Source organism: Haliotis cracherodii, unplaced genomic scaffold (genome assembly GCF_022045235.1).
Source record: "Haliotis cracherodii isolate W230 unplaced genomic scaffold, xgHalCrac1.p SCAF_7, whole genome shotgun sequence".
NCBI lineage: Eukaryota > Metazoa > Mollusca > Gastropoda > Lepetellida > Haliotidae > Haliotis > Haliotis cracherodii.
Window position 1 is genome coordinate 17706525 of NW_027266330.1, and position 27389 is coordinate 17733913.

Sequence of the window (27389 nt, forward strand, 5' to 3'; positions counted from 1 at the left end):
CCCCTGAAGCTCCGGGTTAGAATAGGTCTTCAGCAACCAATGCTTGCTGAAACAGGCAACTATGCTTGATCAGGTGGTCAGGCTTGCTCACTTTGATGCATGCCATTGTATCTCAATTGTGTAGATAGATGCTCATGATTTCAATCACAGGGTAGTCTGGTACAGACTCGATTATGTACAGTCTGTCATCATAAAGCAGGAAAGGTGCTGAATGCGGCGTTAAACAAACAAACAAATCTGTAAACCACAACATGTGTCCTTTTGATGTCTCCATTTAACATAGTAAAGGAAACCCATTATGACCATGGACACAGCAGGTAAATGTACAACTGGCGAGTGAATGAAGCACAACTTGCCTACCTTCCATTTGAACTGATATATCGGTTTTTGTTTTAATTATATATGACGCTGGAAAATACAGAGGTTTTTTTAATAAACAACGACACTGATTCACACAAATACTGATAACTTGAGTAATATGATCGAATGTAATTCAGTGACCGACTGGTTGCAACTTCACCATTATAATGATCAATGATTAAAGTTTCCAATTCACATTCCAATTGTTGCTGTTACTAATGGTTTCAAAGGGATTCAGACTGCTTCCATGGTCTAGTAGAGCATCCGCTCAGAGAGCAGAAGGTCGTGGGTTCCATCCCCGGCCCTGTCATACCTAACAACGTTAAAAGATGGTACTTGTTGTTACCCTGTCTGGCGCTCGGCATTAAGGGGCTCAAACAAGGACTGGTCGGCTCGGAGTCGGTATACTGTTTCTGAGTAGGGTATTCATGTTTAACTGTGGCATGGAATCTCAATGAGCTAGCACTATAAATCGGCATCAGTCTGGACTAGTACAGGCAGCCACACATACACACACACATGCATGCATGGCGCTGTATTAGTGCAATACTCTTGGACGCGACTTAAACCACATTACACCTCACCTCACCTCACCTCACCTCACCTCACCTCACCTCACCTCACCTCATAGAGATTCATGATATGTTTGTTTGCATGGCACTGTAATCTTTACAATCTCCGAAATTATATCTAAGCCAATGTATTTCTTAGTCATACTACAAGTAAGTACATGCTTATGAACAATGTAAAATACATCAACAAGATATAAAAGAAAGACACCAATATGCTTTGAGATATTCACCAGATTTAATTTTAAACAAACATTTTTTTCGCAGGTCAGTATTTTATATGCCTCACTAAATAAATATTGACTATATAGATAAAATTAAATATGTGGTCTCAATATCTACATGTCACACATGTACATACATATACAATTACCGGGGTAGAATAGATCTTCAGCAACCCATGCTTGCCATAAAAAGCGACTATGCTTGTCGTAAAAGGCAACTAACGGGATCGGGTGGTCAGGCTCGCTGACTTGGTTGATGCATGTCATTGATTGCAATTGCGTGGATCGATGCTCATGTCACTCACTGGATTGTCTGGCCCAGACTTGATTATTTACAGACCGCCGTCATATAGCTGGAATATTGCTGAGTGCAGCGTTAAACAACAAACAAACACACAAACAAAACAAACATATACAATTACATATATACGTGACTAGGTACAGAACACCACTAGGGTCCCTGTATCAAGTACATCACCGTGGAATACTCATTTCTTGTTTGTTAAACATTTTGCCAGCATCAGACATGGAGGTTGACTTTCATTTTCTGTGGCAGTTTATTTTCCACAACAACATCAACAATCTCATCTAAACAACCTAATGTGTGGTTTTGAAATAATTATATTATAGCATTAAATCAATATATGCTGAAGAAATCTGTTTTGAAGCAACTTTTTTTTACATTTGGTCTGTGCTCATTTTTGTCTGGGCATAATTTCAGCAACTACAGCAATAATTTCATCATAACAAGTCATGTGGGGATTTAGAACACTAGTTTTATAGTATTAAATCAATATAAGCAGAAGAAATCTTGTTTTGAAAGAAAACATTTTGTCTGTGCACTCACTTCTGTTTCACATCAACATTTCAGAAAGATGTTGCTGTGGCATAATCTCAGCAACTACAGCAATAATTTCATCATAACAAGTCATGTGGGGATTTAAAACACTAATTTTATAGTATTAAATCAATATAAGCAGAAGAAATCTTGTTTTGAACGAATTTTTACATTTTGCCTGTGCACTCACTTCTGTTTCACATCACATTTCAGAAAGTTGTTGCTGTGACATAATTTCAGCAACTACAGCAATAATTTTATCACAACAATATTACTGTGAGTATTTAAAATGTTTTGCAATCCCAGGAGAAACCAGGAAAGTAGTGAAACCAGACATGTGAAGAACTTGGTTGTATCTTGTACACAACAAACAGAACACAAACCGAACACTTCTATGTCCGCTTCACTCACTTTCCCCGCCTGTCACTGAAACAGTTGATAGAAATCTCTCAGTTACACGGACAACTTTACATAACCAGTTTATTTACTATCTCAGGGCTTGGTAGACGAGGGCCCTCTTGGTGTCTGTCATGTCGACGTCCTCCCCGCTGATCAGACTCATCGACATAGTGCAGACAGATGACGACAACCCAACACTAAACACGGGGACAAGAGGTTCCCGGAACACCACATCATACTTGACAAGAACAATCCCCCTGTCCAAGTCAATGAAGGCCACTCTCCCCCTCCCCACATCCAGCACCACGCCATGGTGGAAGGTGGCCTGTGTGCCGCGAGTGGGGGACATGGTGTTCTGGAGACACTCGCCCCGCTCCCCTTCCCGACACACCGCGGTACAGAGACTCCCCTCGTGTCTGTCACATCTCCCTACACGGACACCCCAGGAGCGACGCTGTAGATAAACCCACAACCCACTGTCCACCTGTCCTGCCTCACATAGCCCCATCTCCAGGACATACCACGCTCCCCACTTCACCACCCGCACCCTGGTCCTTGTCTCCCAGTATGTAGGTGTGGTGGGGAGGGGGGTGAGGGTGGAGGGGGGTGGTAGAAGGGGGATGGATGAGCTACAGGTCCCCATGTACTTCTGTAGCCTGTTCTGCCCCTCACCCCGTGTGTCGGGCCACGAGTTGACCAGCTCACCGTCTGTAGTTACGTGGCAGTAGTCTGTGTTGGCCCGAGCCGCGTCCAGGTGAAGTTTAGGACCTGGAAATAAACATTGTATTGGTTGTGTAGCAAGTTTATTTCACTGTTTGTTACAAACTGAGATACAGAAAGAGATTTACTGAAAATATCGGCTGATTGTTTGCTGGTCTCCAAACAGCGCGCTGAATGTTCGTCTGTGTTTTTCATCAGTACAGAATATCTCCCTCAACTGCGCTATATTAGCGCGCTAATTACAATGTAAAACTATTACTACGAGAATTCAAAAATGCATTTCATAAAAAACAAATAGAATTATTCACAGAAAAAGGCAATATAAATGAATTTTTGGTACACCTTTGATTAAAACCCCATTTTGCAGATATCTGCCAGGCGTGGACGTGTTCGTGTATGAAATACGATCTCAGTGAGTGAATTTCCCAACAAAAGTGTTTGTGTGTGGATTCTATATGAATCTTTTACGAAAGAAGATAAATATAAACCACAAAATTTCATGTTTTAGGATATTTTTTACATTTTTGTGTTCAACATACACCGCATGAACAGGTATATTCTATGTCCGCTTCAGTCACTTTCACCGTTACACCGTCACAGTCTGTGTGTGGCGGAATGTTCACAAGCGCTGGTCAGTGATTGATGTCGCAAGTCCGTCAACAACGCCAGCTTTCTGAGTTATTCCAGTGTATACTGAATAAGATCCATGATTGTATAATTGTACTTACACTGGTATAGAGATTCAGTCAAAGCTGACAAAAGCCTATTGCAATAAAGAAGGGGTTTGTTGTTTAACGCCGCACTCAGCAATATAACCGCTACACGGCGGTGGTCTGTAAATAATCGAGTCTGGACCAGACAATCCAGTGATTGATATCATCTGCATCGATCCACGCAATTGGGAACGATGACATGCATCAACCAAGTCAGCAAGCCTGAATACCCGATCCCCTTTGTCGCCTCTTACGACAAGCATAGTCGCCCTTTTGAGGTGAGTGACTGTCAGAAGGGAGTCTATGGATACTGAGATGAGTGACTGTCAGTACTGAATCTATGAATACTGAGGCCAGTGAGTGTCAGTAGGGAGTTTATGAATACTGAGGTCAGTGACTGTCAAAAGGGAGTCTATGAATACTGAGGTCAGTGACTGTAAGTACTGAATCTATGAATACAGAGATGAGTGACTGTCAGAAGGGAGTCTATGAATACTGAGGTCAGTGACTGTCAGAAGAGAGTCTATGAATACTGAGGTCAGTGACTGTCAGTACTGAATATATGAATACTGAGGTCAGTGACTGGCAGAAGTGAGTCTATGATTACTGAGGTCAGTGACTGTCAGTACTGGATCTATGGATACTGAAATGAGTGACTGTCAGTGGCGAGTCTATGAATACTGAGGTCAGTGACTGTCAGTACTGAATCTATGAATACTGAGATGAGTGACTGTCAGTACTGTATCTATGAATACGGAGGTCAGTGACTGTCAGTATTGAGTATGAATACTGAGGTCAGTGACTGTCAGTACTGAAACTGTGAATACTGAGATGAGTAACTGTCAGTGGCGAGTCTATGACTCCTGATATCACTGACTGTCAGTACTTGATCTATGAATACTGAGATGAGTGACTGTCATCAGCGAGTCTATGAATACTGAGGTCAGTGACTGTCAGAAGGGAGTCTATGAATACTGAGATGAGGGACTGTCAGTACTGTATCTATGAAAACTGAGGTCAGTGACTGTCGGTGGCGAGTCTATGAATACTGAGGTCAGTGACTGTCAGAAGGGAGTCTATGAATACTGAGGTCAGTGACTGTCAGAAGGGAGTCTATGAATACTGAGGTCATTGACTGTCAGTGGCGAGTTTATGAATACTGAGGTCAGTGACTGTCAGTACTGAATCTATGAATACTGAGATGAGTGACTGTCAGAAGGGAGTCTATGAATACTGAGATGAGTGACTGTAAGAAACGAGTCTATGAATACTGAGATGAGTGACTGTAAGAAGGGAGTCTATGAATACTGAGGTTAGTGACTGTCGGTGGCGAGTCTATGAATACTGAGGTCAGTGACAGTCAGTACTGAATCTATGAATACTGAGATGAATGACTGTCAGAAGGGAGTCTATGAGTACTTAGATGAGTGACTGTCATTACTAAATCTATGAATACTGAGGTCAGTGACTGTCAGAGGCGAGTCTATGACTCCTGATATCACTGACTGTCAGTACTGAATCTATGAATACAGAGGTGAGTGACTGTCAGAAGGGAGTCAATGAATACTGAGGTCAGTGACTGTCAGTACTGAATCTATGAATACTGAGGTCAGTGACTGTCAAAAGCGAGTCTATGAATACTGCGGTCAGTGACTGTCAGTAGCGTGTCTATGAATACTGCGGTCAGTGATTGTCAGAAGGGAGTCTATGAATACTGAGGTCAGTGGCTGTCAGTGGCGAGTTTATGAATACTGAGGTGAGTGACTGTCAGAAGGGAGTCTATGAATCCTTAAGCCAGTGAATGTAAGAAGGGAGTCTATGAATACTGAGATGAGTGACTGTCAGAAGGGAGTCTATGAATACTGGGATGAGGGACTGTCAGTACTGTATCTATGAATACTCAGGTCAGTGACTGTCAGTATTGAGTCTATGATTACTGAGGTCAGTGACTGTCAAAAGGGAGTCTATGAATACTGAGGTGAGTGACTGTCAGTGGCGAGTTTATGAATACTGAGGTCAGTGACTGTCAGTACTGAATCTATGAATACTGAGGTGAGTGACTGTCAGAAGGGAGTCTATGAATACTGAGATGAGTGACTGTAAGAAGGGAGTCTATGAATACTGAGGTCAGTTACTGTCGGTGGCGAGTCTATGAAAACTGAGGTCAGTGACTGTCAGTACTGAATCTATGAATACTGAGATGAATCACTGTCAGAAGGGAGTCTATGAGTACTGAGATGAGTGACTGTCATTACTGAATCTATGAATACTGAGGTCAGTGACTGTCAGAGGCGAGTCTATGAATTCTGGGGTCAGTGACTGTCAGAACTGGATCTGTGAATACTGATATGAGTAACTGTCAGTGGTGAGTCAATGAATACTGAGGTCAGGGACTGTCAGTACTGAATCTATGAATACTGAGATGAGTGACTGTCAGAAGGGAGTCTATGAATACTGAGGTCAGTTACTGTCAGAAGGGAGTCTATGAATACTGGGATGAGGGACTGTCAGTACTGTATCTATGAATACTGAGGTCAGTGACTGTCAGTATCGAGTCTATGATTACTGAGGTCAGTGACTGTCAAAAGGGAGTCTATGAATACTGAGGTCAGTGACTGTAAGGACTGCATCTATGAATACTGAGATGAGTGACTGTCGTTTGCGAGTCTATGAGTATTAAGGTCAGTGGCTGTCAGTGGTGAGTCTATGAATACTGAGGTCAGTGACTGTCAGTACTGAATCTATGAATACTGAGATGAGTGACTGTCAGAAGAGAGTCTATGAATACTGAGGTCAGTGACTGTCAGAAGGGAGTCTATGAATACTGAGGTAAGTGACTCTCAGTACTGAATCTTTGAATACTGAGATGAGTGACTGTCAGAAGGGAGTCTATGAATACTGCGGTCAATTACTGTCAGAAGGGAGTCTATGAATACTGAGTTGAGTGACTGTCAGTACTGAATCTATGAATACTGAGATCATTGACTGTCAGTATCGAGTCTATGAAAACTGAGGTCAGTGACTGTCAGTACTGAATCTATGAATACTGCGGTCAGTGACTATCAGAAGGGAATCTATGAATACTCCGGTCAGTGACTGTCAGAAGGGTGTCTATGAATACTGAGGTCAGTGACTGTCAGAAGGGAGTCTATGAATACTGCGGTCAGTTACTGTCAGTGGTGAGTCTATGAATACTGAGGTCAGTGACTGTCGGTGGCGAGTCTATGAAAACTGAGGTCAGTGACTGTCAGTACTGAATCTATGAATACTGAGGTCAGTGACTGTCAGGAGGAAGTCTATGAATACTTCGGTCAGTGACTGTCAGAAGGGTGTCTAAGAATACTGAGGTCAGTGACTGTCAGAAGGGAGTCTATGAATACTGCGGTCAGTTACTTTCAGTAGCGAGTCTATGAATACTGAGGTCAGTGACTGTCGGTGGCGAGTCTATGAATACTGAGGTTAGTGACTGTCCGAAGGGAGTCAATGAATACTGAATTTCAGTGATTGTCAGTGGCGAGTCTATGAATACTGCGTTTAGTGACTGTCAGTAGCGTGTCTATGAATACTGAGGTCAGTGACTGTCAGTACTGAATCTGTGAATACTGAGATGAGTGACTGTCAGAAGGGAGTCTTTTAATACTGAGGTCAGTGACTGTTAGTACTGAATCTATGAAAACTGAAGTCCGTGACTGTCAGTAGAGAGGCTATGAATAGTGAGGTCAATAACTGTCAGAAAGGAGTCTATGAATACTGAGATGAGTGACTGTCAGTACTGTATCTATAAATACTGAGGTCAGTGACTGTCAGAAGGGAGTCTATGAATATTGAAGCCAGTGACTGTCAGAAGGGAGTCTATGAATACTGAAATTAGTGACTGTCAGTTCCGAGTCTATGAATACTGAGGTCAGTGACTGTCAGTACTGAATCTATGAATATTGAGGTCAGTGACTGTCAGCAGCGAATTTATGAATACTGAGGTCAGTGACTGTCAGTAGTGAATCTATGAATACTGAGATCGGTGACTGTCAGTAGCGAGTATATGAAAACTGAGATGAGTGACTGTCAGTACTGAATCTATGAATACTGAGGTCAGTGACTGTCAGTACAGAATCTATGAATACTGAGGTCAGTGACTGTCAGTACTGAATCTATGAATACTGAGATGAGTGACTGTAAGAAGGGAGTCTTTGAATACTGAGGTCAGCGACTGTTAGTACTGAATCTATGAAAACTGAAGTCCGTGACTGTCAGTAGAGAGGCTATGAATAGTGAGGTCAATAACTGTCAGAAAGGAGTCTATGAATACTGAGATGAGTGACTGTCAGTACTGTATCTATGAATACTGAGGTCAGTGACTGTCAGAAGGGAGTCTATGAATATTGAAGCCAGTGACTGTCAGAAGGGAGTCTATGAATACTGAAATTAGTGACTGTCAGTTCCGAGTCTATGAATATTGAGGTCAGTGACTGTCAGCAGCGAATTTATGAATACTGAGGTCAGTGACTGTCAGTAGTGAATCTATGAATACTGAGATCGGTGACTGTCAGTAGCGAGTATATGAAAACTGAGATGAGTGACTGTCAGTACTGAATCTATGAATACTGAGGTCAGTGACTGTCAGTACTGAATCTATGAATACTGAGATGAGTGACTGTCAGAAGGGAGTCTATGAATACTGAGATGAGTGACTGTAAGAAACGAGTCTATGAATACTGAGATGAGTGACTGTAAGAAGGGAGTCTATGAATACTGAGGTTAGTGACTGTCGGTGGCGAGTCTATGAATACTGAGGTCAGTGACAGTCAGTACTGAATCTATGAATACTGAGATGAATGACTGTCAGAAGGGAGTCTATGAGTACTTAGATGAGTGACTGTCAGTACTGAATCTATGAATACTGAGGTCAGTGACTGTCAGTACTGAATCTATGAATATTGAGGTCAGTGACTGTCAGCAGCGAATTTATGAATACTGAGGTCAGTGACTGTCAGTAGTGAATCTATGAATACTGAGATCGGTGACTGTCAGTAGCGAGTATATGAAAACTGAGATGAGTGACTGTCAGTACTGAATCTATGAATACTGAGGTCAGTGACTGTCAGTACAGAATCTATGAATACTGAGGTCAGTGACTGTCAGTACTGAATCTATGAATACTGAGATGAGTGACTGTAAGAAGGGAGTCTATGAATACTGAGGTCAGTGACTGTCAGTACTGAATCTATGAATACTGAGGTCAGTGACTGTCAGAAGCGAGTCTATGAATACTGCGGTCAGTGACTGTCAGTAGCGTGTCTATGAATACTGAGGTCAGTGACTGTCAGTACTGAATCTATGAATATTGAGGTCAGTGACTGTCAGTACTGAATCTATGAATACTGAGATGAGTGACTGTCAGAAGGGAGTCTATGAATACTGAGGTCAGTGACTGTCAGAAGGGAGTCTATGAATATTGATGTCAGTGACTGTCAGTAGCGAGTCTATGAATACTGACATCACTGACTGTCAGTACTGAATCTATGAATACTGCGATGAGTGACTGTCAGAAGGGAGTCTATGAACACTGAGATCAGTGACTCTCGTTGGTGTGTCTATAGATACTGAGGTCAGTGACTGTCAAAGGCGAGTCTATGAATACTGAGGTCAGTGACTGTCAGTGGCGAGTCTATGAATACTGACATCACTGACTGTCAGTACTGAATCTATGAATACTGAGATGAGTGACTGTCAGTAGTGAGCCTATGAGTACTGAGGTCATTTACTGTCAGAAGGGAGTCTATGAATACAGAGGTCAGTGACTGTCAGTGGCGAGTCCATGAATACTGGGTTCAGTGACTGTCAGTATCGAGTCTATGAATACTGAGGTCAGTGACTGTCAGTACTGAATATATGAAAACTGATGTCTGTGACAGTCAGTAGCGAGCCTATGAATTCTAAGCTCATTTACTCTCGGAAGGGAGTCTATGAATACTGAGATCAGTGACTGTCAGTAGCGAGTCTATGAATACTGAGATGAATGACTGTCAGACGGGAGTCTATGAATACTGAGGTCAGTGACTGTCAGTACTGAATCTATGAATACTGATATCGGTGATTGGCATCACTCACTCACTCACTCACTCACTCACTCCAGGAAATAGTTACATGAGATAGCTGCAGGCCGGCATTCAGCTCCAACAATATGTACAGTGCTTCCAAAATCTGAAAAGTAAATTGCAATTTTATGAATTCCTCTTCAACAACAAAAATAAGTAACCGATAAATCTAGCTTCACAAATTGGAACTTTACTATGTGACTTTAATCATGAGATATATTCCATTATACAGTAAACTACGGTTTTATCGAACACGCTTATAACGAAATGGCGGATATAACGAACTTACTTTTTTGGTCTCAACTATTTGCTGTAATTATGCTGTATTTATGCTTATAACGAACTACGGTTATAACGAACTAAAAATAGTAGTCCCTTTGAGTTCGTTATAGCCGTAGTTTACTGTACATGTTTACAAGGATTCCGACAACCCGACGTTTAATAGCTCGCCCCCTGGATAAAGACAAGTCGTAGCTAGATAAAGCCCTGCATGATACTGCATGAACTACCTACCATGCAACAGTGAGCGGTAGGTGAGGTGAGGTGAGGTGAAATTGGGTTTGACGTCACGTCCAAGATTATTGCACTTATATAGTGACACATTACACTGACTCCGAGCCGACCAGTCCTTGTTTTAGACCCTTAATGCCGAGCGCCAGACAGGGTAGCAACAAGTACCATCGTTTAACGTCTTTTGGTATGATGCAGCCGGGGATTGAACCCCGAACCTTCCGCTCTCCGGGTGGACGCCCTACCACAAGACCACGGCAGTGGTCGAAGAGAAGAGAGAGCTGACACACTATTTAATCTAGAATGAACTCCACATGTACGTGTTACAGATTTGGACATATTTCCCCGGGATCGAACCCCCGGGCGGACGCTCTACCGCTAGGCCACGGAGGCGGTCGGTGAGCGGTAGGATAGTCAGGTGGTTATTTCACTCTCTCCTCGCGAAGACGAGCCGGGTTTGATTCCTAACATGGGTACAAAAAGTGTAGACCATCCACACTGATCTACAAAGCAGCGAAAATCTAACTCACTATCACTAACAAGGTTTTAAGTTACACCAAAACAACACGTGCCAAACTGTGACATGTTAAGATATAGGTACATATATGCTCGTAGACACAGAAATACCCTTAATGATTATTAGTTACCAGCAACACGTGATTAGATCTAAATAGATCGGGTTGTCATAGCCGGTGACTTGATTGATACATGTCATCGTATCCCACTTGAGTGGATCGATGCTCATAATGTCGATCACTTGATTATTTGGTCCAATCTGGTCCAATCTGGTCCAATCTGGTCCTATGATTTTGTATGGCATTGTATATTTATGATCATGCGGCGGCCCGCTGAAGACACCATCTACGGCGTCTGGGGGGCTGTTGCTTCAAATGTCAACCAAAGATTGGCCCTACTGAGCTGGCGTAAACTGGCCAAATTGAACTGGCGTTCCAACTGAGCTGGCGTTAACTGGCCCAACCGTTCTGGCGTTAACTGGCCCAAATGAGCTGGCGTTAACAGGCCGAACTGAGCTGGCGTTAACTGGCCAAACTGAGCTGGTGTTAACTGGCCAACCCGAGTTGGCGTTAACTGGCCCAAATAAGCTGTCTTTAACGGCTGGATCCAGTCCTGTCGTAGGTGTCGTTCAGTCTCATTTCATACATGATATATTGTCTTGAGATCTGGAGAAACAGCCAGCCATGGCAGCACAGAAATGACCGTTGTGACACTGTAACATATTGGCGGGTATTATCCTTCTGCAACGTGACGTTACGTCCCTGCATTTGCGAAAAAAATGGAAGAGAATGGTCTCGAACGACTGAGGTTACGCAATTGTCCATTAACTATGATAAGTTTTGTTCTAATATAAGATGTGATGCCAACCCATACCATTACACTTATGTCCCCAAACTGACGACGTTGAGTAACGCAAGCGTTACACGCCTTGGACAGTATACTGTTCACATATCCGGGATTGATTTGGATAGCTCCCATGGTCGTGCACGGCGTCCAAGAGAAGTTTTTCCTCAGTTATTTTCCCTTTACGCCCAGTGGAATCTGTTTCGGCAGAAAACCTAGGCTAGATATTCTCTTGCAATGACAATTTATAAATGTGAGTTACGATTGCGTGCACGACCATCGGAGCTATTCAGGTGTAACCTGGACTCATCTGTAAACAAGTATACTGTCCCAAGCCTGTCTTCTGAACCTCAGATGCTGTCTACACCAAGCTAGACGTCCCTGATGTTGACGTGGAAAGTGGGCGTGTCGCTGGACGTCGGGGCCGGATGTTGTGCTCCCTCAACCGGTTGCTTTGATTTTCGGCAAACCGTGGCACAGGGCAAGGGTTATTTACGGTAAGACAAAAGTGTTTTTTATGAGCACTTGTTAGCTAACAATCAGTGTGTGCAGTTTGCATTGTGTGAGTATCAGGCTTCCAACAAACACGCAAACATTCAAATCGTGCGCTGTGCATCTTAATGTTGAGGGGATGTTCATGAATATCTATTGAAAGATGCATTATTTAAATTTTAAATAAATTTAATTTTATTGAACTTTATATGAAGAGCAGTTACTATTATTGCTTGCATATAAGCATTCGCGATTTACACACCCTTTTGCTTAAAACGGGGTAAAACATATGATTGCCATCCGTTTTTAATGATAGGATACTGTTCTAATTACATGCTTGTGTGGGTATGGCGATATTAACCTTTAAACTCCACATTTGACATACACGTAAATATATGGTTCAAGGTGCCATATAAAAGAATTATTCAAGGTATACTATGAATAATCTGAATGTACAGCTATATAGAATCTGCAAACCTTTTTCCAAGGAGGCATTCTTTGCCGTCAGATCCGCGAGTCGTTGCTCGTCTTCTGCCATCACCTAGAAAACATTGAAGAGTACGTTAGGGCGTTCAGAGCCAGTGACAAGCTTCACAGTGTGACATTGAATACATATTTGGATGTTACAAATACCCTGGCCTTGTTGGGCATCACCTGGTTCTATATCGCATCCACTGGACTTCAGACTCCTCATTTGTCCTTTACTCCTTGTTGTTGTCTAACCTTATCAAACCGCAGGTTATAATAACTTTGTAAATTAGTTTTTCCATGATTGGTAAACAAATATTAACGCAAACAATTAAAGTCGAAACATAAGTTCTGTTTTCTATTTCCGACAGTACCTTTTCAGTGGTGTTTCACCTTATGTCTCCATTTATACCTCAAATGTAAGTGTGGTCAAATCTCTTTCCTTCAGGGAGCCCTGCTGGTACCTCCTCAAAAGATGAATAAGACCTGTAGACATGTAGGGACTGTGACACCAATCTGTAGATTACACAGAACACAACGTGTTGAGAGAATGTGTTGATACATGTGTTAGATAGGATGTATAGACTTTTTGAATAGTTGCTGTACTTTTCCATGTGTTTAAATACAAGTTAATCACATCCAATAAATACAAGTTAATCACATCCAATTGAGGTTTCACTATACTGACAGGAGTGAGGGAGTTAGTTGGGTTTAACGCTGCTTTTAACAGTATATCGCGGCGTGTCAGCTTAATGTGGGAGGAAAGCCCGAAGTATTGCAGGTCTCAGACGTGAAGGTTAGGTTTACCACTTCGGTGAAACCCATGAGCAAGGGTATGGTGCTGACAAACCTAGAAACATAATCGGGGCGAACCGGGATTCGAACCCACAATCATAGGTTTCTGGCTTGCCCAAGGGACGCAACTCTGCACAGCGAATCGCGGCACCTTAGACGACTGGGCCACCCGTGCCCCTATACTGACAGGCAGATGACATGATTTTATTTATAATGCCTGCCAAGTCAGCTATGCAACTTATTTCATTCTTTGACAATGATCCATTCATACCTTTTGCAGTGTATCCAGCTTCCCTTTCCACTACAACCAGTTTTGATGTTGCGCCAGAGAACTGTAAAAAAGTAGACAACATCTGAGAAATGCAAGGATAATTATTCGGGGTTTTATTTTGTCACAAACGACGCTTCTCGCACATTGTACACATAGTCATACCTCTACAATCTCTGTTCTGTATGTGAAGCATTTACACTTGGCATCGTGTAGTTTCAATTTATCACCATCAAATATCTAGAGCTAACATAGCTCTAAATTAAATGTTTTTATCTCAATTCTTCCATGACAATATGAACCATGTAGCCATCGGTGTTACTGATGAGAATGAGTGAGTGAGTGGATAAGTGAATATAGCCGAACATCGCCTTAAACAGTATTTATGTTGCATTACAGCCTGTCAGGTTGATGATGTGGGAGGAATGCTGGAACTGATGCAGGTCCTAGACGTTTACCTGTTCACTGAAACCCACGAACACAGGTATTGCGCTGACAAGCCAAGAAACTGATTATGAGTGAATTCACATCGGTTGATTCTAATGTTTGGCATAGGTTGCCGTTAACATCAGCTGTATCAATCAGCTGTTGTTATTGTGTTGTGAAACATCTGAGTAACCAATTGTTGAATGTACAATGTATCACTGGTATGGGTGATATATGTACACAAATATTTGTCTACAGAAGCAGCTAGAATAGTGTAACTGACACCAATGCCTGATAGAAACTTAATCATAAGAGTCAAATCCTACATAACAGGACAGTCGCATAGCCATCAAGACACTTTTAACTCAGTTGGAATCTCAATATAAAATTGATCATATTCTGCTATCCTTAAAGACTGTGCGGCATCATATACTGACAAGCACCATGATAGAGTCGAAATATTTCTTACAGCAGCGAAAAACAATTATATAACCAATATACGTCAGCCTGTATATGAACATATTGTAGCGTATTAAAAGAAGGCAATTGTTACCTTCTGCTTTGAGTCTTTCGTGAAGTCTGTATTTTGTCTGTGTGTCATTCTTCTTTGCAAGTTGCTCTCATCTTGGTCTTTTCGATGGGGAATGCAGACATTGTCCTGTCGTGGCAGCTCCACCTTAGTCTGGGATAGAACTTCCGGGTAATTGATCAAGTTGGTTGGTTGGTTTGTTTGTAGTATGTTGTTTGTTGCAATATTGCAGTTATATGGCGGCGCTCTGTAAGAAATCAAGTCTGGACCAGACAATCATGTGATTAATGTCATGAGCATCTATCCACGCAATTGGGATCGATGACATGCATCAACGAAGTCAGCGAGCCTGACCACCCGATCCCGTTAGTCGCCTTTTACGACAAGCACACTCGCCTTTTACGGCAAGCATGGGTTGCTGAAGACCTATTCTACCCAGGAATCTTCACGGGTCCCTCATCAAGTAGTCACTGAAGTACTGCCACTCAACTGGAGGATACAAGGTATTAATCATAACATGTGTTACTAGACACATGGCGCATCTTAAGCTGTTTTTTTCTGCTCAGATACATTTTTATTAAACTAAAGAAATATACAACCGAACTCAAGCTAATTCACCATTAGTATATTCATGTCGTTATCACTCCGTAATTCATGACAAAGTGCTGAATACATGTTCAGAATGTATCTCAATAGTATTTTGCGTTATATGAACAGACCGTCGGTTTCTCTAACTTGTACCAATATATAAACGTAACACTTAGGAAAATTAGTCGGGTCCTCTTGTGAAACATGTTCCTGCATGTTGATATAATATAAAATAATAACGCCAGGGAATAACCAGTGTTGATTCGCGAAAAGGAAAACCATGTCATGCCCTAAATAAAATTTACACTTGCCGTCTTTCCACCAATCAGTTTGTAGTTTGTTGAGTTGTCTCGTTGTGTGATCTCTGTTCTGAAACCAAATGAACTTGCAGTAGCAGTAGCAGCATTATATTCACCAGCCTCATCGTTTTGATCAAGATTATAGGTTAAGTCTCATCATATTTCTCTGCTGAAGATGATGTAAAAGTTTATTATCAGTTAAAACATCTGACATACATGTAGTTTGAACAATCGACCTAAAGATATTGTTTCTTGTATGGGTAAGAGTGTAAAATTCTTAGAGTGTAAGAATATGGAAATGGTTACCGATTTTAAACTGCCCAATTCTTCATTTAGAGATTCAATCTCTTGCATACCTGTAGAAGAAACAATTACTGTAATATATACAACAATGGATATGTTTTCACGTGACTGACTGAATATATCATGTTCCCTGTGCTGAAATTAACACTAAAATTCGTGTTAAAAAAGGTTTTACAACAAAATCTCGATTTGTTCATAAATGATAATAAAATCTGATTTAGTCGGTTAATTGAGACAGATACTTACGACTGTCTGCCTCGCCAACATCTGTGTGCTGGAGCTCCGGCCTGTCCTCACTGTGGGTATCGTTCAGCTTCTCCTGAAATTAGTTTCAATTTTAAACGTCTTTGCTTTGAACCGTGTCAATATCAACCTCTATATGAACGGTGTATGTAATGCATCTTATCGTCATGATCAGTTTCATGTGTGCAACAAAGAATGTCAGCTGCTTCCGGTATCCAACAGTAAACCAGTGTGTTGTTGTAGTACACAACACAAACCCAGGGTGTTGTTCCAGTACCCAACAGAGTGTTGTTGCAGTACCCAACAGTGACCCAGTCTGTTATTGCAGTACCCAACAGTAACCCAGTGTGTTGTTGCAGCAACCAAGAGTAACCTATGCCAATGTGTTGTTGCAGTACCCAATGTAACCAAGCTGTTGTTGCAGTACATAAGAGTGTGTCGTTGCAGTACGCCACAGAAGCCCAGTGTGTTAGTGCAGTAACCAACAATAACCCAGTGTTTTGTTGCAGCAACCAAGAGTAACCTATGCCAATGTGTTGTTGCAGTACCCAACAGGAACCCAGTATGTAATTACTGTACCCAACAGTAACCCAGTGTGTTATTGCAGTACCCAACAGTAGCCTAGTGTCTTGTTGCAGTACCCAACAGTTACCCAGTGTGTTATTGCAGTATCCAACAGTAATCCAGTGTGTTATTGCAGTATCCAACAGTAATCCAGTGTGTTATTGCAGTTCCAAACAGTTACCCTTTGTGTTATTGCAGTACCTAACAGTAACACAGTGAGTTGTTGCAGTACCTAACAGTAACCCAGTCTGTTATTGCAGTACCCAACAGTAACCCAGTGTGTTGTTGCAGTGCCCACCAGTAGCCCAGTGTGTTCTTGTAGTACCCACAAGTATTCCAGTGTGTTGTTGCAGTGCCCAACCGTAGCCCAGTGTGTTGTTGCAGTACCCACCAGTAGCCCAGTGTGCTGTTGCAGTACCCAACAGTAACCCAGTGTGTTGTTGCAGTGCCCAACAGTAGCCCAGTGTGTTGTTGCAGTACCCACCAGTAGCCCAGTGTGTTGTTGCAGTACCAAACCGTAATCCGGTGTGTTGTTCCAGTACCCACCAGTAGCCCAGTGTGTTGTTGCAGTACCAAACCGTAATCCAGTGTGTTGTTCCAGTACCCACCACTAGCCCAGTGTGTTGTTGCAGTACCAAACCGTAATCCAGTGTGTTGTTCCAGTACCCAACAGTAATGGAATGAGTTGTAGTAGTGCCTAAAAGTAACCCAGTGCGTTGTTGCAGTACCCATCAGTAATCCAGGGAGTTGTTTCAGTACCCAACAGTAACTCAGCGTGTTTTGCAATACCCAACAGTAGCCCAGTGTCTTATTACAGTACCCAACAGTGTGTTATTGCCGTTCGAAATAGTAACACAATATGTTGTTGCAGTACCCGACAAAAACCCAGGGAGATGTTACACTACCCAAAAGTAACCCATTATGTAGTTGTACTACTAAACAGTAGCCCAATGTGTTGTTGCAGTACCCAACAGTGTGTCGTTGTAGTACCCAACAGTACCCAACTGTGTGTCGTTGTAGTACCCAACAGTAACCCAGTGTGTCGTTGTAGTACCCAACAGTAACCCAGTGTGTCGTTGTAGTACCCAACAGTAACCAAGTGTGTCGTTGTAGTACACAACAGTGACCAAGTGTGTTATTGTAGTACACAACAGTAATCCAGCGTGTTATTGCACTACCAAAGAGTAACCAAGCGTGTTTTACAGTACCCAACAGTAGCCCAGTGTGTTATTGCAGTAACCAACAGTTAACCCATTGTGTTATTGCAGTACCCAATACTAACCCAGTGTGTTGTTGGAGTACACAACAATAACCCAGCTGTTGTTGCAGTAGCCAACAGTAACCCAGTGTGTTGTTGCAGTACCCAACAGTGTGTTGTTGTAGTAACAAACAGTAACCCAGTGTGTTGTTGCAGTACCCAACAGTAACCCAGTTTGTTTTTCCAGTACCCAAAAGTAATTGAGTGTGTTGTTGCAGTACCTAACATTGTGTTGTTGCAGAACCAAAGAGTAACCCAGTGTGTTGTTGCAGTAGCAAACAGTAACCCAGAGTGTTGTTGCAGTGCCCAACAGTAACCAAGTGTGTTGTTGCAGTACCCAAAAAGTGTGTTATTGCAGTACCCAAAAGTAAAACAATATGTTGTTGCAGTATCCATCAGAAACCCTAGGAGATGTTGCAGTACCTAAAAGTAACACAGTGTGTTGCTCGAGTACTCAACAGTAACCCAGAGGGTTGTTGCAGTACCGAACAGTGTGTCGTTGCAGTACCCAAATTTGGCCCAGTGTGTTGTTGGAGAACCCAACAGTAACCCAGTGTAAGGTTGAGGTACCCAACAGTAACCCAGTGTGATATTGCAGTACCCGACAGTGTGTTTTTGCAGTACCAAACAGTGACCAAGTGTGTTGTTGCAGTGCCCTACAGTAGCCCAGTGTCTTATTGCAGTTCCCAACAATGTGTTGTTGCAGTACCCAACAGTAACACAATATGTTGTTGCAGTACCCATCAGAAACCCAGGGAGATGTTGCAGTACCAAAAGGTAACCCAATGGGTTGCTTGAGTACTCAACAGTTACCCAGTGTGTTATTGTACTACCCAAAAGTAACCAAATGTTTTGTTTCAGTACCCAACAGTAGCCCAGTGTGTTGTTGGAGAACCCAACACTAACACAGTGTGATGTTGGAGTACTTAGCAGTAACCCAGTGTGATATTGCAGTACCCAACAGTGTGTTGTTGCAGTACCAAATAGTAACCCAGTGTGTTGTTGCAGTACCCAACACTCGCCAAGTATGTTGTTGCAGCACCCAAAAGCAACCCAGTGTTTTGTTGCAGTATCCTACAGTAGCCCAGTTTGTTGTTGCAGTACCCAACAAGAACCCAGTGCGTTGTTGCAGTAAGCAACAGTTACCCAGTGTGTTGTTGCAGTGCCCAAGAGTAACCCAATGTGTTATTGCAGTACCTAACATTGTGTTGTTGCAGTACCAAACAGTAACCCAGTGTGTTGTTGCAGTAACCACCAGTAACCCAGTGTGTTGTTTCAGTAAGCAACAGTTACCCAGTGTGTTATTTGAGTACCCAACAGTAACCCAATGTGTTATTGCAGTACCTAACATTGTGTTGTTGCAGTGTCCAACAGTAACCTAGTGTGTTTTTGTAGTATCGAACAGTAACTCAGTGTGTTGTTACAGTAGCCAACAGTGTGTTGTTGCAGTACCCAACAGTGTGTTGTTGCAGTACCCAACAGTAGCCCAGTGTTTTGTTGGAGAACACAACAGTAACCCAGTGTGTTGTTGTAGTACCCAACATTATGTTGTTGCAGTACCCAACAGTAACCCAGTGTGTTGTTGCATTACCCAACGGTAACCCAGTGTGTTGTTGCAGTACCTAAAAGTAACCCAGTGCGTTGTTGGAGTACCCAACAGTAATGCAGGAAGTTGTTGCAGTACCCAACTGTAACCCAGGCTATTATTGCACTACCCAAAAGTAGCTCAGTGTGTTACTGCAGTACCCAACAGTAACCCAGTGTGTCCTTGCAGTCCCCAACAGTAACTCAGTGTGTTGTTGCAGTCCCCAACAGTAACCAAGAGTGTTGTTGCAGTCTCCAACAGTAACCAAGTGTGTTGTTGCAGTACCAAATAGTTACCCAGTGTGTTGTTGTATTAACCAACAGTAAGCCAGTGTGTTGTTACAGTAGCCAACAGTAACCAGTGTGTCGTTGCAGTACCCAACAGTAGCCCAGTGTTTTGTTGGAGAACATAACAGTAACCCAGTGTGTCGTTCCAGTACCCAACAGTAACCCAGTGTGTTTTTCCAGTAACAAACACTAGCCAAGTGTGTTGTTGCAATACCTAAAGTAACCAAGGGCGTAACAGTAACGCAGCCTATTATGGCAGTAACCAAAAGTAACCCAGTGTGTTGTTCCAGTACCTAACACTAGCCCTGGTTCTTATTGCAGTACCAAACAGTGTGTTGTTGCAGTACCCAACAGTAACCAAGTGTGTCATTGCAGTACCCAACAGTTTGTTGTTGCAGTACCAAACAGTAAACCAGTGTGTTGTTGCAGTACCCAAAAGTAACCCAGTGTGTTGTTATAGTATCCAACAGTAACTGAGTGCGTTACTGCAGTACCGAACAGTGTGTTGGCGCAGTACTCAACAGTAGCCAAGTGTTGTTGGAATACCGAACAGTAACCCAGTGTGTTGATGGATTACCCAACAGTAACCAAGTGTGTCATTGCAGTACCCAACAGTTTGTTGTTGCAGTACCAAACAGTAAACCAGTGTGTTGTTGCAGTACCCAAAAGTAACCTAGTGTGTTGTTATGGTATCCAACAGTAACTGAGTGCGTTACTGCAGTACCGAACAGTGTGTTGGTGCAGTACCAAACAGTAACCCAGTGTGTTCTTGGAATACCCAAAAGTAACCCATTGTGGTGTTGCAGTACCCACGAGTAACCCAGTGTGTTATTGCAAAACCCAACAGAAACCCACTGTGTTATTGCAGTACTCAACAGTAACCTACTGTGTTGTTGCAGTAGCCAACAGTAACCCAGTCTGTTGTTGCAGTATCCAACAGGAACACAGTGTGTTACTGCAGTAATCAATAGTAACCCAGCTGTTGTTGCAGTAACCAACAGTAACCCAGGGTATTATTGCAGTACCTAGCAGTATCCCAGTGTCTTATTGCAGTACCCAACAGTGTGTTGTTTCAGTGCCAAACAGTAACACAGTGTGACGTTGTAGTACCCAACAGTAGCCCAGTGTGTTGTTGCAGTACCCAACATTGCGTCGTTACATTACCCCACAGTAGCCCATTGTGTTATTGCAGTATGCAACAGTAAACCACTGCTTTGTTGCAGTACCCAAAAGTATCCCAGTGTGTTGTTGCAGTAACCAATGTAACCAAGCTGTTGTTGCAGTACATAAGAGTGTGTCGTTGCAGTACGCCACAGAAGCCCAGTGTGTTAGTGCAGTAACCAACAATAACCCAGTGTTTTGTTGCAGCAACCAAGAGTAACCTATGCCAATGTGTTGTTGCAGTACCCAACAGGAACCCAGTATGTAATTACTGTACCCAACAGTAACCCAGTGTGTTATTGCAGTACCCAACAGTAGCCTAGTGTCTTGTTGCAGTACCCAACAGTTACCCAGTGTGTTATTGCAGTATCCAACAGTAATCCAGTGTGTTATTGTAGTATCCAACAGTAATCCAGTGTGTTATTGCAGTTCCAAACAGTTACCCTTTGTGTTATTGCAGTACCTAACAGTAACACAGTGAGTTGTTGCAGTACCTAACAGTAACCCAGTGTGTTGGTGCAGTACCCAACAATAACCCAGTGTGTTTTTGCAACAGTAGCCCAGTGTGTTGTTGGACTACCCGACGGTAACCCGGTGTGTTCTTGGAGTACCCAACAGTAACCCAGTGTGTTATTGCAGTTCCCAACAGTGTGTTGTTGCAGTACCCAATAGCAATTCAGTGTGTTATTGCAGTAAACATCAGTAGCCCAGTGTGTTGTTACAGTACCAAACAGTTACCCTTTCTGTTATTGAAGTACCCAACAGTAAACCGGAGTGTTATTGCAATATCCAAAAGGAACCCGATTAAAGTTGCAATACCCAACAGTAACCCAGTGTGTTGTTGCAGTACCCACCAGTTACCCAGTGTGTTGTAACAGTACCCAACAGTAACCCAATGGGTTGTTGCAGTTCCTAACAGTAACCCAGTTTGTTGTTGCTGTATCCAACAATAACCCAGTGTGTTGTTGCTGTACCCAACATTTACCAAGTGTTTTATAGCAGTCCCCCACAGTGTGTTATTGCAGTATGCGATAATGTGTTGTTGGAAGTGCACAACAGTAACCCAGTGTTATTTTGCAGTACCCAACATTGTGTTTATGAAGTACTCAACAGTAACCCTGGGTGTTGTTGCAGTACCTAACAGTAACCCAGTGAGTTTTTGCCATTTGCGACAGTAACCCAGTGTGTTATTGCAGTACCCAACAGTGTGTTGTTGCAGTACCCAAGAGTTATCCAGTGTGTTGTTGCAGTACCCAACAGTAACCAAGTGTGTTGTTGCTGTACCCAACAGTAACCCAGTGTGTTATTGCAGAATCCAACAGTAACCCAGTGTGTTATTGCAGAATCCAACAGTAACCCAGTGTGTTTTTGCAGTACCCAAAAGTGACCCAGTGCGTGGTTGCGGTTCCCAACAGGAACCCAGTGTGTTGCTGCAGTGAACCGCAGTAGCCCAGTGTGTTGTTGCAGTACTCAACAGTAGCCTAGTGTTCTTGGAATACTGAACTGTAACCCAGTGTGTTGATGGATTACCCAACAGTAACCAAGTGTGTCATTGCAGTAACCAACAGTGTGTTGTTGCAGTAACAAACAGTAAACCAGTGTGTTATTGCAGTACCCAACAGTGTTTTGTTGCCTTACCAAACAGTAATCCAGTTTGTTGTTTGAGTACCCAACAATAGCCCAGTGTGTTGTTGCAGTTCCCAACACTAACGAAGTGTGTTATTGCAGTACCCAACTGTGTGGTGTTGAAGTACCCAACAGTAACCCCGTGTGTCGTTGCATTACCCTACAGTAACCCAGTGTGTTGTTGCAGTAGCCAACAGTGCGTTTTTGCAGTACCCAACAGTAACACTGGGTGTTGTTTCAGTACACAAAAGTAACATAGTGTGTTGTTGCAGTACCCAACAGTAGCCCAGTGTTTTGTTGCAGTATCGAACAGTAACCCAGTGTGTTGTTGCAGTATCCAACAGTAGCCTAGTGTGTTGTTGCAGTACTCAACAGTAGCCCAGTGTGTTGTTGCAGTACCCAACAGTAACCCAGTGTGTTGTTGCAGTACTCAACATTAGCCCAGTGTGTTGTTGCAGTATCCAACAGTAACCCAGTGTGTTGTTGCAGTATCCAACAGTAACCCAGTGCGTTTTTGCAGTACCAAACAGTAACCCTGTGTGTTATTGCAGTACTCAACAGTAACCCAGTGTGTTGTTGCAGTACCCAACAGTAACCCAGTGTGTTGTTGCAGCACCCAACAGTAACCCAGTGTGTTGTTGCAGTACTCAACATTAGCCCAGTGTGTTGTTGCAGTATCCAACAGTAACCCAGTGTGTTGTTGCAGTATCCAACAGTAACCCAGTGCGTTTTTGCAGTACCAAACAGTTACCCTGTGTGTTGTTGCAGTACTCAACAGTAACCCTGTGTGTTGTTGCAGTACTCAACAGTAACCCAGTGTGTTGTTGCAGTACCCAACAGTAACCCAGTGTGTTGTTTCAGTATCCAACAGTAACCCAGTGTGTTGCTGCAGTACCCAACTGTTACCAAGTGTTTTGTTGGGTAACCTAACATTAACCCAGTGTGTTGTTGTAGTATCCAAAAGTAACCTAGAGTGTTATTGCAGTGCCCTACAGTAATCCAAAGTGTTGTTGTAGTGGCCAAAAACGTGTTGTTGCAGTACCCAACAGTAATCCAGAGCGTTGTTGTAGTACCCAACACTAGACCAGTGTGTAATTGCAGTATCCAACAGTAACCCAGTGTGTTGTTGCAATACTCAACAGTAACCCAGTGTGTTGTTGCAGTACCCAACAGTGACCAAGTGTGTTGTTTTGCTACCCAACATTAACCAAGTGTTTTGTTGTAGTGTGCAAAAGTAAGCTAGTGTGTTATTGCAGTATCCAACAGTAACACAGTGTGTTATTGCAGTACACAACAGTGTTTTGTTGCAGTACCAAACAGTAATCCAGTTTGTTGCTGCAGTATCCAACAGTAACCCTGTGTGTTATTGCAGTACCTAACAGTCACCCAGTGTGTTGTTGCAGTGCCCAACAGTAACCCAGTGTGTTTTTGCAGCACCCAACAGTAACCCAGTGTGTTGCTGCAGTATCCAACAGTAACCAAGTGTGTTGTTGCAGTACTCAACATTAACCCAGTGTGTTGTTGCAGTACCCAACAGTTACCCAGTGTGTTGTTACAGTACCCAACAGTAACCCAGTGTGTTTTTGCAGCACCCAACAGTAACCCAGTGTGTTGCTGCAGTATCCAACAGTAACCAAGTGTGTTGTTGCAGTACTCAACATTAACCCAGTGTGTTGTTGCAGTACCCAACAGTAACCCAGTGTGTTGTTGCAGTACTCAACAGTAGCCCAGTGTGTTGTTGCAGTACCCAACAGTAACCCAGTGTGTTGTTGCAGTACTCAACATTAGCCCAGTGTGTTGTTGCAGTATCCAACAGTAACCCAGTGTGTTGTTGCAGTATCCAACAGTAACCCAGTGCGTTTTTGCAGTACCAAACCCTGTGTGTTATTGCAGTACTCAACAGTAACCCAGTGTGTTGTTGCAGTACATAACAGTAACCCAGTGTGTTGTTGCAGCACCCAACAGTAACCCAGTGTGTTGTTGCAGTACTCAACATTAGCCCAGTGTGTTGTTGCAGTATCCAACAGTAACCCAGTGTGTTGTTGCAGTATCCAACAGTAACCCAGTGCGTTTTTGCAGTACCAAACAGTAACCCTGTGTGTTGTTGCAGTACTCAACAGTAACCCTGTGTGTTGTTGCAGTACTCAACAGTAACCCAGTGTGTTGTTGCAGTACCCAACAGTAACCCAGTGTGTTGTTGCAGTAACCAACAGTAACCCAGTGTGTTGTTGCAGTACCCAACTGTTACCAAGTGTTTTGTTGGGCTACCTAACATTAACCCAGTGTGTTGTTGTAGTATCCAAAAGTAACCTAGAGTGTTATTGCAGTACCCTACAGTAATCCAAAATGTTGTTGTAGTGGCCAAAACGTGTTGTTGCAGTACCCAACAGTAATCCAGAGCGTTGTTGTAGTACCCAACACTAGACCAGTGTGTAATTGCAGTATCCAACAGTAACCCAGTGTGTTGTTGCAATACTCAACAGTAACCCAGTGTGTTGTTGCAGTACCCAACAGTGACCAAGTGTGTTGTTTTGCTACCCAACATAAACCAAGTGTTTTGTTGTAGTGTGCAAAAGTAAGCTAGTGTGTTATTGCAGTATCCAACAGTAACACAGTGTGTTATTGCAGTACACAACAGTGTTTTGTTGCAGTACCAAACAGTAATCCAGTTTGTTGTTGCAGTACCCAACAATAGCCCAGTGTGTTTTTGCAGTACCCAATAGTAACCCAGTGTGTTGTTGCAGTACCCAACAGTAAACCAGTGTGTTTTTGCAGTACCTAACAGTCACCCAGTGTGTTGTTGCAGTATCCAACAGTTACCCAGTGTGTTGTTACAGTACCCAACAGTAACCCAGTGTGTTTTTGCAGCACCCAACAGTGACCAAGTGTGTTGCTGCAGTATCCAACAGTAACCAAGTGTGTTGTTGCAGTACTCAACATTAACCCAGTGTGTTGTTGCAGTACCCAACAGTAGCCCACTGTGTTAAGCTAGTGGTAACATGGCAGTTCTTGTGTTTGTTTCCACACAAAATGTAACTGACTACAATCAACAATAGATGTCAATAAACATAGCTAGCAGTATACAATGACACTACATATTCATATTTTACTAACTAAACTGTTAAACCAAATTTTACATTATGTAATGACTGTGGACAGGCAGCAAGATAATAACCAATAACATGTCACCTACCGTTATAGAAGTTCCAGTTTTATTTTCCGCCCTCGTTTCAGGGATCTTCTCAGGATCTAAAACAATAATATAAACGTCATACTATATATTTAATATGCATTGACAGACAAAAACATTACACTGTTTTTAAAGCATTTAGACATTGCTTGTAAACTAGTTAACAAAAGGTTTGTAAAATGTAAATTCAGATTTCAATTTATCTACATCTTTGCAGCATAACAATCATCGAGCGCAATTTCAATCATCGAGCTAAATGAGCTTAATTGTTTATCTACTAAGATTTAATTCGGGTGTGTCGGTGGAGCCTTCTTTAGATTATAGTTCATATCGTCTACATTTCGTATGAAGCAATTGTGGGAAGGTGGCGTGATTCAACTACATTCAGTCTATCCCATCCCTCACTTGATTATGGGCAGGTCCAAACTCCATATCACCAGAGACAAAACTTTAATAGAACTTAAAAATGATTTACAATATTCTGCTCAGGAATATCTTAATAGTAAAAAAGGGGAAGCACTCTTTGACTAAAACAACAGTTTTTTTAAGAAGCTTAGCTGTCCCTTCTGAGTAGTTTCTCATAATTCTTTCAGTTGTTTTAATATAAAAACATTAAACCACTGATTATGCCGAAAATGTGGCTTACTAAAAACAACAAAAATGATTATTTATTTACACTTATAGGAGTTCAAAGCCAAGGATTAAATAACTGCTTTCCTTTGAGTAAGCAGATTTCTCAAAAACACAATGCTGAATCAATTAATTATCAGGAGATGTGTTTTTAATAACTTACTGTAACTAAACGTATATAGAGTCTAAGTGTTTTATTTACAATATGCATTTGGTTAAACCTGGTTGAAAGGTTGAACTGTTGACAGTACAGAACACGAAGTATTAGGTTTCAGAATTACATTGATATTATGTACTGGTTATTCTTCTGCAGCTGCAGTACAGAACAACTATTTCTCAAAAATAGTTTTGCTGAAATGTTAGATACATGTTCTAGTGATAGTTCTTGTTGACTTGGGTCACTCACCTAAAGGCGCTAGAGTTAGCCTTTATCGACCTGACTCTTGGCCTTCAAGCGTCTTACCCGTGTACGTCGTTTCACCAATATGCTCAAAGTCTACGGCCTGGGAGGGACCTTTATGTAGCCTAGTGGTTCAATACTAACACTTATTGACGATAGTCACTTTAGGTTTTCTTTCTTAAGTTCAGTTTAACACATTGAGTAATATCATTGAAATACTGTTCCACTTTCCTGAAACCTGACTCTCACAAACACTGGTAACTTTAATGTAAGTCACAGATAAATCCACTCAAAAACATGGACATATACATTTAACTGATACATGTGTGTAAGAATCAAAACTGCACAGCAAAAGTGTCTGTCGTCAACAAGATATTTTCACTCAGTTGTTGCAATTACCAAGAGACGAATAGAATTAGAAACATAACAAGTCCAACTGATATTACTCAGAAACGCACGTTTGTCTTTAATATTCTTGAAAACGTCGAAA

General features: G+C 42.3%; 1 protein-coding gene across 1 annotated transcript in view; it reads right to left on the minus strand.

Annotated features, from left to right (window-relative positions):
* Positions 1–1293: 1293 nt before the first annotated feature.
* LOC139447104 (uncharacterized) overlaps positions 1294–27389 on the minus strand; it is a 30171-nt gene continuing 4075 nt past the window's right edge. The window contains exons 7-16 of the mRNA XM_071228271.1: positions 25873–25928; positions 16202–16274; positions 15959–16008; positions 15665–15722; positions 14790–15028; positions 13814–13874; positions 13160–13263; positions 12757–12820; positions 9968–10024; positions 1294–3158 (exon numbers count right to left, since the gene is read on the minus strand). Of these exons, the coding sequence (XP_071084372.1) occupies positions 2479–3158; positions 9968–10024; positions 12757–12820; positions 13160–13263; positions 13814–13874; positions 14790–15028; positions 15665–15722; positions 15959–16008; positions 16202–16274; positions 25873–25928 (1442 nt within the window). The 3' untranslated portion in view covers positions 1294–2478. The remainder of the gene's footprint in view (positions 3159–9967; positions 10025–12756; positions 12821–13159; positions 13264–13813; positions 13875–14789; positions 15029–15664; positions 15723–15958; positions 16009–16201; positions 16275–25872; positions 25929–27389) is intronic.